At 39.4% G+C, this 14,887-nt stretch overlaps 1 protein-coding gene across 1 annotated transcript in view; it reads left to right on the forward strand.

Annotated features, from left to right (window-relative positions):
- Window positions 1-7,087: 7,087 nt before the first annotated feature.
- Window positions 7,088-14,887, forward strand: part of LOC136256564 (receptor-type tyrosine-protein phosphatase S-like) — a 36,039-nt gene continuing 28,239 nt past the window's right edge. The window contains exons 1-2 of the mRNA XM_066049543.1: window positions 7,088-7,178; window positions 13,079-13,423. Of these exons, the coding sequence (XP_065905615.1) occupies window positions 7,088-7,178; window positions 13,079-13,423 (436 nt within the window). The remainder of the gene's footprint in view (window positions 7,179-13,078; window positions 13,424-14,887) is intronic.

A 14,887-nucleotide genomic window follows, 5' to 3' on the forward strand; every position in this document is an offset into this window, starting at 1 on the left:
ATGCCACTTCACTTCAGATCACTGTGGATTATGATACCTAAATATTTATAGTGGTTGACATGTAACAGAAGATGGTTGTGCAACCTGTAGGGTGTAATAATAGTGATTTTTCTAGAGTGTAAAACATCATAGTAAAGCATTTCAATACATTTAGTCTCATCATCCACTTCTGTTGCCAATTTTCTAGCTTCTTGCAGCTTCATTCACCAGTCATTGCAATTATTTACAAAAAAAAGTTAACAAACAAGTACACAGAAAAATTTGGAATTTTCAACTAGAGTAGGGACCATAGCACATCGATAAAAAGTACTGAAACAAGTTGGAGTAGTGCACGATATTAAATCGCAGTAAAACAATAAGAAGTGTTATATCCCTACTATGCTCAAGATACCATAATGGAAATGCACAGTAGGGACATACAGTAGTGGACAAAAAAATGTTCCCATTCCACCGGCGTTTAACGTTTTGTACAACACCTCCCGTTGGCGTAGCATTTCTGTTTTGGCTAACGTTTGGCAAGCGTATTATAATGACTAGCTAGTTCATGTGTCCGTGCATTCCTTCTGTATGTGTGATTAACTAATAGAGTCTTCAAGAGCACCTTCAGTGGGACTGGCCTGCCAGAAAAGGCTCCTAGCTATACAGAAGACAAGGCTACTGAAGGCGTGATGTCAAGCTGAACTGAAAGCTAACACACATACAGTGTACAAGCATAACATAATACACTATAAAATACTTTGTATAGCATATTTTTAACTTTCCAGGGTGTCTATATGAGCGATTTGCGCCGAGCGAGTTGGCACTGTCAGGCGCTGCTTAAGTTTGGACCCCAAGTACTACTTACTAGACTATCCATAAAGTTGTACGAGATACAGAATGTGTAAAGCTAACCTGGAAAAGCCCAAGAACGAGCTGCTTGGTCCGAGTCCTGATTCAAGTAGCTGAATGGGGGTTTAAACGGTGAATCTAAACTGCTTGAAATGAAGGAAGAATTGACACTCCAACTTTCTGAAAGTGTTGCAAAATGTTTTACACTCCTGCAGCCAGCTCTACCAAACCACCTGCTGGCCCTACACTTATAGCAGATATGGTTTTTAATGTGATTTTTACTGTAATGAATGAGGAGAGAGTTACGGAGAAAAGACAGCTCAATTTGATAGTCCATAATCTTGTAGAATCAACTTCTGATTGTGCTGAAACCATGAAATGTAATAGTGTGAAGATATAAAGCATGTTTCTGATATTTTTAATAACTATCTGCGGGCCAAGGCCACTGTAACAAAGGCCATTAGACTTGGAAAGAAATCCAAGAAACCAATATTACTTACACTGTTGACGCTGTCGAGGCACAAGCACTTATCCTCCACAACTGTATCATCTACGAAAAGCTGATCCTTTAGCTTTTATCGTAAAATCTACATGACTTCAGACCTAACTCCAGCCGAGAGATAAGCAAATCACCAACTGCATATGATGTTTAAAGAGTTGAATAAGAATAGGAAGCGCTACAGTATAAAAAACAGGAAAATAGTGCAGAAGAGAGACTATAGGTCTTCCCTCATGCACTGATAATAACGTTAACCTTACGATCTTCAAACTGACCTTCACTTAATAACACTCCCCACAACACTACTTGTAAATTTACCTGCCTACTGATCAATGCTCAAAGTGTTGTGAATAAAATGGGTGAACTTACAAGTCTGGTAAACTCTTACAAACCTAAGGTAATAATTAATTTCATTCTAAACCTTTCTGAGTATGTTGGATATTCTCATTGTTTATTGATGGGTGATTTCAATTTCCTTAACGTTAATTGGATCATGTCAACATCCCTTGAAGGTGACCAGTCATTATCTGCTAGCTTTTTAAATGCCTGTGAAGATGGATTTCTTACCCAACATGTCACTAAACCAACTAAACACAGACATGGCCAAAATTTTTCCTTGCTAGATCTTGTATTTATTCACTTCAGACCCTGAAATAACAGAAGATAGTAATATTAACCACTTGTCTCCCCTTGGTAGTAGTAAACATGAAATTTTGTTGTGGAATGTTATTTGCTATCTTGAAATTACTGGTTCTAATTCTGAAAGGAAAAAATGGAATTACCCCTAATGACAATATACCAGCAATGAACGAGTTCTTTGCGAAACTAATAGCGGATAGGAAAATGTTTTATCTAGCAACAATGTGAATGATAATTGGCTTACTTTTAAGAGCATCATACAGTGTATTAGATGTCCCAAGTAAATTTGTTCCCCTTCAGCCTAATATGTCAAGGAACAAACCACCATGGCTTAAGAAGAGTATTCACAAAGAAGAAATTAAGAAGAAGAAACCATTGTCTTAACAGTATGTAATAATAGAATTGAAAACTCAATAATCGACACGTGTTACAACCAAACTCCAATTACAACACACTCTCTCTAATTAAGGCACACAATCAAATTACTAGGTATATGTTACAACAACGATAATCACACATACATTTACAAGATCATGTTACAATTTTATCAATAATAATAATAATAATAGTTCCAGTTCACAATGTTACATTCACCCCCTCCAGATGAAGCTTGACCACAAGCTTATGGTCTATAATACTCAGGTGGTCTTCTATTTCTTTGGGGATAGCGTGGGGTCACAGTTTGTTCAGCTGGAGAGAGTACAATATGGTCAACTGAAGGAGGGGCCCAGTCTGTACACTCATGTCTGTTGTTGATGTCATCTAGTTCAGCGGTGTCAAGTTGGCCTGGAATACAACGATGTTGTAATCGATTAGTATGCACAACTCTAGTACGTCTGCCATCACAAATTTCTGCAGTAATGGGACTTTTCATAGATTTAATAACCCACTCCCCTTCCCATCTAGGATCAAGTTTCCCTGCTGTAGGGATAGACAACCAAACTGGGTTGCCTACAGCAAGTGCAGGTTGCTTGGTACGTTGGTCATAATGGAGCTTTTGTGAACAAGCAGCTTTGGAGATGTTAGTGTGGACAAGGTCTTGTAGTTCTGCAAGTCTGGCTTGAATTTGAGCCGGGTAAGATTGTGGGTCATAACCTAATTGTGTTGCCATTGGACATGGTGATGGATGCCTGCCATACAAAAGCAAAAACGGAGAAACTCCTGTTGTGGTGTGTTGGGATGTTCTATAAGCATACAATACATATGGCAGGTAAGTTTGCCAATCACTCTGTGACTCAACATATGTTCGCAACAGCTGTAGCAAGGTCCTATTGAACCTTTCTACCATACCATCCCCTTGGGGGTGGTATGGAGTAGTCCGTGATTTGCAAACACCAAACGTGTGTAAGACTTGTGTAAACATTGCACTTTCAAAATTACGACCTTGATCAGAGTGTAATATTGGGGGTGGACCATATGTGCTAAAAAACTTGATAAGCTCTGCTGTGATACAAGACGCTGTTTGATCTGGAAGGGGGATGGCATCAGCCCACTTAGTAAAATAATCCTGTATCACCAGCAAATAGCGATTATTATTCGTTGACAATGGCACTTGCAAGATGTCCACCGCTATCATTTGCCATGGCTGACCAATGGGGATGTTTTGTAATGGTGCACGTTGTGGCAAGGGCAGTTTTGACTGCTGGCAGGTGGAGCATTGTTTACAGTATTCCTCAACGTCCTTGGCCATATTGATCCAGAATGCATCACGACGTAAACGTTCAAGTGTCTTGTCTGCTCCCAAGTGGCCAGCTGTCGGAGCATCATGGTTACGGTTGAGGGCATCTTTCTTGAGACTTGGGGGCAGAAAGGGCACTGTGACCATCTGCTGCATAGGACTGGGTGAATACTGGCGGCATAGTACACCATCAATTACTTTGAGTTGGTGCCAAAGCTGTTTATACCTATAGAGTGCTGGTTTATTCCACTTTGCACTCTGTGGACTATCTGTCAAAGCCAGACGGGCTTGAAGAACAGTTGACAAGATGGCATCCTTAGACTGACTGGCATGGAGGTCCTCATGAGAGTAAAACGGTAAGCTTATGGTAGCAGCACATGGTGAGGTTGTAACGCGGGAAAGTGCATCAGCATTACTGTCTGCAGATCCTTTACGTAAACAATTGCAAAATCGTATTCCTGTATAGCCAGAGACCATCGACACAGCATACCATCCAGCTTTTGTGCTGATAGCCATTGCAATGGAGCATGGTCTGTATATAATTTAAATCGTCGACCAAGTAAGTAGTGGCGGAATTGCTTCAATGAAAACACAATGGCTAAGCATTCTCACTGAATGACACTGTAGTTGCGCTCTGATTTAGTGAGAGGCCGACCAGCATAAGCAATTGGGTGCCCATCTTGCTCTAAAACAGCTCCTAGATCAACTGCACTAGCATCTGTTTCGAGTATGAATTCTGCAGCATTTGGGCCAAACAAGGGGTAAGAAAGGACTGGTGCCTTAGTTAAACATTGCTTAAGCATTTCAAAGGCATTCACACAGTCACCATTCCATGAAAAGGTCATGCCATCATGTGTAAGAGAGTACAAAGGAGAGGCAATATTAGCAAATTGGGGAGTATATCGTCTATAATATGAAGCCAGGCCAAGAAACTGGCGCACCTCAGTGGGATTGGTTAGAGTTGGCCACGTTACAACTACTTGTACCTTGTTGGGATCAGGTGACATACCTGTACCTGAAAACACATGACCTAAGTAGTGCACAGTATTCATTCCTATGTGACATTTTGAGCCCCTCAAGGTTAAACCAGCATCCAGCAAACGTTTAAACACTATATCAAGATGTTCCTTATGAGAGACTTCACTTCGGGAATGAACGAGAATATCATCTAAATAGATGGTGACAAATGGGAGACCCTGTAGTGTTTCATCCATCAGACGCTGAAATGAACTGGGAGCTCCTGATAGCCCAAATGGCATTCTGCAGAACTCGTACAGCCCCATGCCAGGACCAGGACAAAAGGTAGTCTTTTCACGATCTTCAGGGTTGACTGGTAGCTGCCAGTAGCCACTATGCAGGTCAAGGGTGGAGAAAACCCTTGACCCTGCAAGTTTGTCATGCACCTCATCAGGAAGGGGTAAGGGATAGGAATCCTTTGTGGTCCGTTTATTTAACTCCCTATAATCAATGCATATTCTTAATTGCCCAGATTTTTTGGGGGACAAAAACAGCTGGTGCCATCCAGGGACTTTTACTACGCGTAATAATGCCTTCATCTAACATTGTTTGAAGTTGCTGGTTTACTTCCTCACGATACTGGGCTGGAATACGCCTAGGTGGCACTTTTGCTGGGTTGCCAGATGTAGGAATATAGTGCCAAGCATCCTCAGTATACCCTGGTTTGGTACAAAACAGAGTGTGGTATTGCTCAAGAAGATATTTAAAACCAGTGAGTGTGCATGCAGGCAGCTCAACATTTGGCGGGGAATTGTAATTAGGAACAGCACAATCATCTACTACATCAACCTCTGATTCTTGGTCAACTGAAGTGGCACAAACTTGGTTAGCATTGATTTTTGCTACTTCATATATTGGAACAACTTGGGCTATGGCCTTACTATTTTCTGTTAAAGCATCTCTCTTTTGGGAACTGCTACGTACTACTACTGGGGTTTGTGTAAAGTCCAATATCAATTCGTTTCTTTGCAAAAAGTCAATTCCAAGAATCACAGGAGCCACAAGGGTTTTTACTACAATAAACTCATGTATGACACATAACTCATCCAACTGTACTGGGGCCTTCACATGTTTTATGATCGGCAAACGGTCACCTGATGCTGTTACCAACTGAATTTGTCTTGCTGATGACACTTGAACAACATTACAAGCACCTTTCAGAGCATCAATTTGAATCAATGAGACTGATGACCCAGAGTCCAGCATTAACTCTACTGATGCACCTCCCAGCTTTCCCTTGATAAGTGTTGCTGTGGACTTAACTGCTGCTACTGTGATGATTGTGTTTTCATTGTGCATGTATAAGTCATTTGCAGGGCTTGCAATTAAGGACACCTGTTGCCCCTCATAGGTGCCCCATTGTCGTTTCCCTGATACCATCAATCCTTAGAGAGGTGGCCTAACTTGCCACAGAAGTAACATCATTGACGTCGGCAATCACGTTGAAGATGTCCCACTTGATTGCAATTGAAGCATCGAGGGTGACTTCTGGGTAGCTGATTTACTTTTGTTGTCAAAGTGGCCACTTGCTCTGTCAAAACTGCTATTTGCTTTCTCAGAAGCTGGGTTTCATTAGGTTTCTCTGCAAGGAGGCTTGGAGTCTTATCTGCAATAGTTGCCACAGGCTCAGAGTCAATTGTCATCAGTAATCTTGCACGTGTCATCGCCTTATCTAATGTGGTTACTTCGCCCGACGCTCTTAGCTGTCTTGCGATGGCTTCAGGAGTTCCTGCCAAAAACTGGTGTAAGAACAGTGGTAGCTGTCTTGCGATGGCTTCAGGAATTCCTGCCAAAAACTGGTGTAAGAGCAGTGGTTCCTTCGCGTCATTCGCTGCTTCTGGAAGGGCATGAGAGAGAAGCTTTCTTAAATCATGGACGTAAACTGATATCATTTCGCCAGGGCGGAGCTTCCTGCGGTGAAAGTCATCCAGCAAAACGAAACTTATGGGTAGCATCGCCTTTTCCATAGCCTTCTTTGTTACCGCGTAGTCATCTTGCTGTTCTTGTGTCAGTTCCAACCAAACCGCCAAGGCCTCTCCTTCAAGCAGCATCGGTAGCTTCTTTGCCTTTGTCACCGCCTCCCATCCATTCGCTCAAGCACAAATATCGAAGCGTTGAAACCAGTCTTCCACGTCCCCACTTGAAAATGGCTTGGGTAGGCTTATATGACGTTCGGCCATCCTCTGCTACCAGTGTAATAATAGAATTGAAAACTCAATAATCGACATGTGTTACAACCAAACTCCAATTACAACACACTCTCTCTAATTAAGGCACACAATCAAATTACTGGTATATGTTACAACAACGATAATCACACATACATTTAGATCATGTTACAATATTATCAATAATAATAATAGTTCCAGTTCACAATGTTACAAATACCTTAGTTCTAAATCACTAAATACTTTCCCACCTATAAGATGCAGAGAAATAAGATTAAACAGCTTATTTGGAAAGCCAAGACTGATCGTAAATCTTCCATTATATTTGACCTCAAATCCAATCGCATGAGTATATTAGGCAAAAGCAATAATAATTCAACACTATTAGCTCACTAAAGAAACCTGTCCCTGTGAATTAGTGGTGAGTTAATCAACAGTACATAAGGTACATGTAACTCACCATAAAACTTTATGTTCCACATTGTACACTGCTATATACAGTACTATATGTACGTAGATTTTACACCACATCTGTGTATTAGCTACAGTATGCACATGTACAATAGGTTGCCCCACTGTCATACATTATGTACTTGGTTATAATTATGTGATAATTATACAACCAAGTACTAAAGTTAATAAGAAATGCGATTAAAATTACATCATAAATAATAATAAATAATGTTTGAGAAAACTACAAGGCCTACGAACTTGGGGTTCGGATCACCAGTAAACAAAGGCACAACATAATAATCGGGAGTTTTCGTGCCAGTGATTGAAATGGTATGACAATTCTATTTAAGGCCGATCAAAACAGATGAGCATGTGATGTACGTTCTGATCAGTACCGGTGCATTTTTGGAACAGGTGTTAATCTAGAGAGTTGAAGCAACGAGCTGTCATCCATGAAAGTAGACGTAGACAATGTTAGTATCAATAATATTAGTCTCACTGATGTGTACCTCAAAACCATTTGCTGTTTTGTAGGTGATCAAGGTGACTTAACGCTGTCAGTGTTTTGTGGCATTAGAGAGAGGGTGCTTGCAAGATAATGTTGTAAGAAGGGTAAAGTAAGTCTGTTGTATTGTCTAGTACTATACAATCAAGATACTCTAATAGAGCAGTCAGTCACTTATTAAACTGTGTAATAAAACACACTTAATTGCTAAAAAGTCTAGCTCTCCATCCTAAAAATAATTGGTCCTATCATGTTTACAGAAGCCAAAACTTGCACAGGTCAATATACTCTAATAGAGCAGTCACTTACTGTAATATAGCAGTCAGTTTCATATCATGTACGTTTTATTCTCTTGCATAATGTAGTTAGACACTGTATTTGCCTTGTCCTGGTGTTAGGTTGTCGCGTAGGTACATGTACTTGGTTGTATATGACAGTCCTAGTAATTATACAGCCAAGTACTAAAGATTATAAGAAATGCAGTTAAAATTACATCATAAGTAATGAAATAAATAAATAATAAATAATGTTTGAGAAAATTACAAGGCGTAAGGCTTTGCACTCACCGGTAATAGAATCCATGTTGAATGAAGAGATAATTATATAGTGGGCGGGTGTTTTCATGCAGGTGATAGAAATGGTACGACGATTCCATTTAACACTGATCAAAACACCTTAGCGCGTGACCTGTGTTGCATTGCGGGTACGTGTTTGCTTGCTTATTGATCCAAGAGAGTGACGAATTCTAGATGACAGACTGGAAAGCAGATGCACAACAGGTTAGTGTTAATTAGTCAGGTCACACACACGCATGCACGCACGCACGCACGCACACACACACACACCAAATCTGATTGCTTACAAGCAATTTATTAAACACCGCCAGCTAATGGTAAGTTTCATCAGCCTGTTGGAGAAATGACGCTTGCAAGATAGCTAATGTAAAAATGCTGGAAGTAAGTCTTATAAAATACTGTACAATTGAGATACTCTAATAGAGTAGTCACTTTAGCACACACACTTTTTAATTACCATGTTTGGTTAGCTACCCTATAGTTCTACAAGAAATTAAAAGTAGCTAAGTTGGGTGTGTCCATCTTGCAGACGTGCTTAGATTAACACTATTTGTTTTAATCTTTTAGTTTTGTACTTTATTACTGTAGCTATATAGTATTATTACTGTAGTTATTGTATGCGGCCATTTGTACCAATATGTTGTTATACAACTAAGTACTGAAGATAATAAGAAATGCAGTTAAATTATGTCATATAATGTTTGAAAAAACTACAAGGCCTAAGGCTTTGCACTCACTGGGAATAGAATCCATGTTGTATGAAGAGACAATCGTATAATGGCCAGGTGTTTACATGAAGGTGATAGAAATGTACGACAATCAAGACACACGATAGTGTGTCGTGCGGCCCAAGAAGCCAGCGCGGCACACCATGGGGATAATGGCAGGAAGAAAGAAAATGTCATTTTCATACCTTTGTATCTCAGTGATTCCTTATCCGATTGGAACCAAATTTGCTACAGAGTAGCCCGCCAGCCAGGGGAGTCTACATTCCAAATTTGAAGGAAATTGCTCCAGCCATTTCCGAGATACGAGCTGCCAAAGTTTCGATTTTTTTTCTTAATTTTGTTTTTTCCGTCGTGTTTTTGCACACTTGCAAAAATTGCTATAAAACGCAAACGCGTACTCCAATCGCCTTGAAATTTGGCACACAGAAAGGGAACCCAAAGGCGAATCCTAGTATCAAATTTGGTGCAAATCTGATGAATGGTTCAGGATTTATGACCAATTATTCGCATAAAATAAGATCGATTTGTTGTCACGCCTACAGGGTAAACCGCTTCATGGAATGAGCTGAAAATTGCTATGTAGATGGAGTAACCATCGTAGGAGTGCCTTTTGGTGGTTTGAAAAGAATCGAGATAAAGACCATGCTGAACTCTCTACATGGTGACTTGTTTGTAGCAAACTTCTCTACAGAGTGACTTGTTTGTAGCTGAATTCTCTTCAGAGTGACTTGTAGCTGAACATTGTATAAACTATAAAGTGACTTGTCTGTAGCTGAACTATCTACAGGGTCACTTGTTTGAGGTTGGGTCTTGTGTCATATCTCCAACCCTGTAAAGAGTTCAGCTATACAAACAAGTTACTCTGTAGAGAGATCAGCTAGAAACAAGAGAGAGCTCAGCTAGAAGAAGTCACCCTGTAGAGAGATCAGCTAGAAGAAGTCACCGTCTAGAGAGATCAGCTAGAAGCAAATCACCTTGTAGAGAGTTCAGCTACAAAGAAACCATCCTGTAGAGGGTTCAGCTACAAACAAATCACCATGCATAGAGTTCAGCTAGATAAAAGTCACCCTACAGAGAGACCAGCTAGAAGAAGTCATGCACCTTGTAGAGAGTTCAGCTACAAAGAACCCACTCTGTAAAGAGTTCAGCTAGTAGTAACCCTATAGCGAGATCAGCTAGAAACAAGTCATCCTGTAGAGAATTCAGCTACAAACAAATCATCCTGTAAATAGTTCAGCTATAGATACAAGTCACCCTGTAGTAGGAGAAGTCACCTTGTAGAGAGATCAGCTAGAAACAAGTCACCTTGTAGAGACCAGCTACAAAGAAACCATCCTGTAGAGAGTTCAGCTACAAACAAATCACCCTGTAGAGAGTTCAGCTACAAACAAATCACCCTGTAGAGAGTTCAACTACAAACAAATCACACTGTAGAGAGATCAGCAGAAACAAATCTCCCTGTAGAGAGATCAGCTAGAAACAATTCACCCTCTATAGAGAATCCTGTGTAGAGTTCAGCTACAAGCAAATCACCCTGTAGAGAGTTCAGCTACATTTCAAGTCCCTTAGTAGAGAGATCAACTTCGAACAAGTCATCCAGTAGGGAATAATAGACATGCAATAAATATATGTATATAATTTGTAAAATTACTAAAATCAAAAGCAGTTGAAGTATTAAAAATCTGCTTTGTCTTTTTATTCTTCCTGTGGTAAAGAAAAAGGATAGGTTAAAAAAGCCCCAAAGCCACCTATGGCCGGCTTTGGGGTATATAAATACAAAAAGAAGTGATATCTAAACAAAAACAACCAAGCTGTAAAGAAAGGTGCGGCCCCTAAAGGCCATGGTAAAAAAGAAGTGAGATCCAAGGTAGCAGCCAAGAAATGGCTGTGATGGTAGGTTAATGGTAAAAATTTTAATAACAATAATTCAGGTGAATTTGATGCCAAAACACAAATTCACATGAATTGTCGTTATTAAAATTTTTACCATTAACCTACCATCACAGCCATTTCTTGGCCACCACCTTGGATTTCACATCTTTTTTTACCATAGCCTTTTAGGGGCCACACCTTTTTTTTACAGATTGGCTGTTTTTGATTAGATTCTATTTAACGCTGATTTAAACAGTTGGGCACGTGATGCCCACTACAAAGTAGAGGTGTACCGATGTGGGTTTTTGGCATGTACCGATATCTGATATTGATGCAACCAAAGAAGCCGATAACCGATAGTCGATCCGATATTTGCATTAATATTTTAAACAAACGAAAGTGTACATTTGCCTACCCTACAACAACATGTACATGCATTCATTGCTATACTCTGCCTGTGGTGGTATACAGCTTGGGTTTCTATTGTGCAATCCAGACAATTAGGCACCCACAAACATTTTTATGTATATGACTCATGAAGCCTAAAACGGATATTTCTGCATTACTCCGCATTCTAATGGCTTGTGAGAGAGCTGGTACAGTAAGTTTCCTTGGTTACTGTGACCCTTCTTTTATTACAAAGGTACTCTATAACTGCTTCATCTGTAAAGACTGTGGATTTCCAGCAACAGACACTAGAATCGCGTGTATTTATATGGCTTCTGGTAGTGTAGTGCTTGTTGCAGAGTGAGCAATAAGCCACTCAGGCACTAATGAGCCACATGAACAACGTAGAAAACCAATGCATAATCCGTTTATGTACAAACTATTACCTCTGTCTAAATATCGGTAGCAAAATCGGTCCTCCTGCTGTTCTGTACCGATACTGATATTGGTAAAAATGCCATATCAGTGGCCGATATTGTAGCCGATCCGATTATCGGTACATCTCTACTACAAAGCAGTGGTAGATTTGATGAGCGAACTACTGTTCATTTGTTTTTGAAAGTGTTGCCAGCTGGCACACAAAATTTCAAGTCGTTATGCCAGCTGCCAGTGGATATGCTCTTGTAAGGAGATTAATAGCAGTATGTTTGTACTGTCATACTTCCTTTACAGGATCTATGGTATTGTTTACTTGTATTTTATATATTTTCTGGCTTGCTAGGCAGTGCGTGGTGCATATTTTAATGTTTTCTTGTATTGTTTACTTGTATTGTACTTTCTGGCTTAACTACTAGGCTCTGGCTGGCTTGGCTGTCTTCAAGTCTGTCTTCCTTTATCTGGTTCACCTGGCTTGCATACTCTTAACTACTACAGTATTGTGTATCTCCTACAAGTTGTGTATGCATATAGTGTGTACCCATCACTGTGCCATTGCCATACCACTGATGAACCGTATTTAGCTACCGGTGACCTCTAATTGATGTTGATACTGTTCTGTATATTGGCTACATAGCTGAATATTTTTCACCTTCCTTGATGTTGCCAATAATGTATTGCTGCTAGGCCCGAGTCAAATATGCTCAAAATTATACCCAAAATGCTTTCAGGAATTTCCCCACAATTTTCACCCATTATGCTCTTTCAGTGTTCCCATTATGCTACTAAGTTAGCAACATTTGTTACAATTATCTTGAAACATTTTAATCAGTGAATACTCTATTAGAGTATTTCACTAATAATGTATAGTTCTCTCTTGTATGTTTTGTATGCACATATACTGTGTACACATCACTGTGCCATTGCCACACCAATGATGTACTGGCACTTAGCTACTGGTGGCCTCTAGTTACGATGCCACTATTGTGTTATATCTGTCACTATTGTGACATATTGACTCGGGAGTTGATTTGTGATCATAATTATTTTGATCGTGCCTTCACCATCTAGTCACATGCATAACCTCACCAGGGGGGTTGTCGTGTTGATGTATGTACTTGGTTGTATGTGACCCAGTCCTAGTGAATAGTCATAATTTTAAAACCTTAAAGAGTCCATTAAACATTCTACGTGTCTATAATTTATCAGTAAAATTAATAGGCATGCTTATGGTAGTATTTCTAAAGCTTTAAGAGTTATTAGTATGTATGTGTAACACTGTGTGTCATTGCAGGTATTAATGGTCAGACATACACAGTCACTATCATGAGAAATCCTACTGGAACACTGGTCAGTGGATCTACTTATGACTATCCCATATTGAGTAGTGTCACTCTGACATGTATGGTGACATCAAGTGATGGGTCAACATTTACAGCAACCAACTACCGGTGGGACACTACAGGATGCTACACTAACAGTCGTATTAATACTCCAATATGTTTTCCTCGTGGTCAGACAACACAAAGTATAACTGGTAATAATCTACTTGCAAAGGATGCTGGTACCATCACTTGTAGTGCTACCATTGGTGGTGTTGGTATGCGTACTAGTGGACCATTAACACTTCGTATATCAGGTATACATGTACATTAAATTGCATACAGACTTGGAATCAAATCGTAACTATTGACTACTTTGATATGTCATGGTTTGAATCTTACAGCGTGATTAACTGCAGCTAGAAATTTATGCAGGTAGCTATTTCACATGTACTCAGTATCTGTCTTATGCTTGCACCATAATGCTTAAATTATGCTTTCATCATCTGTGTACTCTTTGTAATAGAATGAACAAGCCATCTGTGTTGGCAATCACCTCACCTGAATTAAGCAATCAGAACTTCACCTAGACCTAGGATTATAGAACTTCACCTAGTAAGTATTTTTAGAAGTGGAGCCACCTCCTACTCTGACCTTTTGTGTTTATGCATTAATTAATTAATTATTAAAATTAATATGACATTTAGAAATTGTGGTCAATATTGGTATCAAATGAAAGGGTAAACTACAAGGAGTAATTTAACAGTTGAATCAAGTCTGTATGTCTTTTTGTTTAAAAGTTATGGCCAAGTTTCTATCATTTCATGTGACTGATTTTCATAATTAAACAACATATGGCACAGCTCAAGACATTTTCTACCAGTTCTAGCAGCTTTAAAGCCATTTTAATACCCAGTTTGAACATCCAAATATCTAAATATAGCTAAGACATTGTGATGTAAAATGGAATAGAACATCCTCTCTGCTAATGAGCCCTTGTTTGGTTAAAATGTAGCCACATGACTATATAGCTGTGACCTTAATGGTGACATATTCAAACCTTGTGTTTTTATATAGATTTAAGCATTGTAATTAGGATATGACTTGTATTTAATTGTAAGGTCAACAGAGCAGCAAGAATCATTTGAAGTGTGGTGTAACCAACATAAACATAAAAAAGTCAGTTCTGGTATACCACACTGTATCTGGAGGTCCTGGTCTTGATATATGTTAAGTCTCTTTGCATAGCAGATTTCTCACTGTATATAGAATCCCTGGTGAAACTTGCATCATAGATCTTTAGTTTGGACCATACCAACTATGTTAGGTGGCTACCTGTCCATATTCGAGATATGGCTAATCTCAACATGACATGTCCTGTAACTGCTTTGGAATTCAATAAAGACTCCTTTACCGTCCACAAAACCGTTTTTGTCCATGGCAATTGACCAGCTTATTGGCAAAACAATGCTGCTATAAAGTGCAACAGTGGAGCTATTGGTCTTACATAAAACTCTGAAACTCTCAGATGTTGGATGGTAGCTGGGCCTGAGCTGATAACAATGACTACAGAATTTGAAATGTGCATTGAAAAGGTGCATGAGAAAACCTCAGTAGCATTGCATCATGATCAGACAAAGAGTGCTCAAATAACATTCGCTAATCATGTAAAAAGTTTGATAGATGTAATGCAAGACATGAGGAACCCTTTTATGAAAGAGAGCAAAAATCTGTTAAGGCTGGGTAAGGGATATAATAGATGAAACAACAGCATCTGTTAT

This window comes from Dysidea avara, chromosome 5 (assembly GCF_963678975.1).
Source record: "Dysidea avara chromosome 5, odDysAvar1.4, whole genome shotgun sequence".
NCBI lineage: Eukaryota > Metazoa > Porifera > Demospongiae > Dictyoceratida > Dysideidae > Dysidea > Dysidea avara.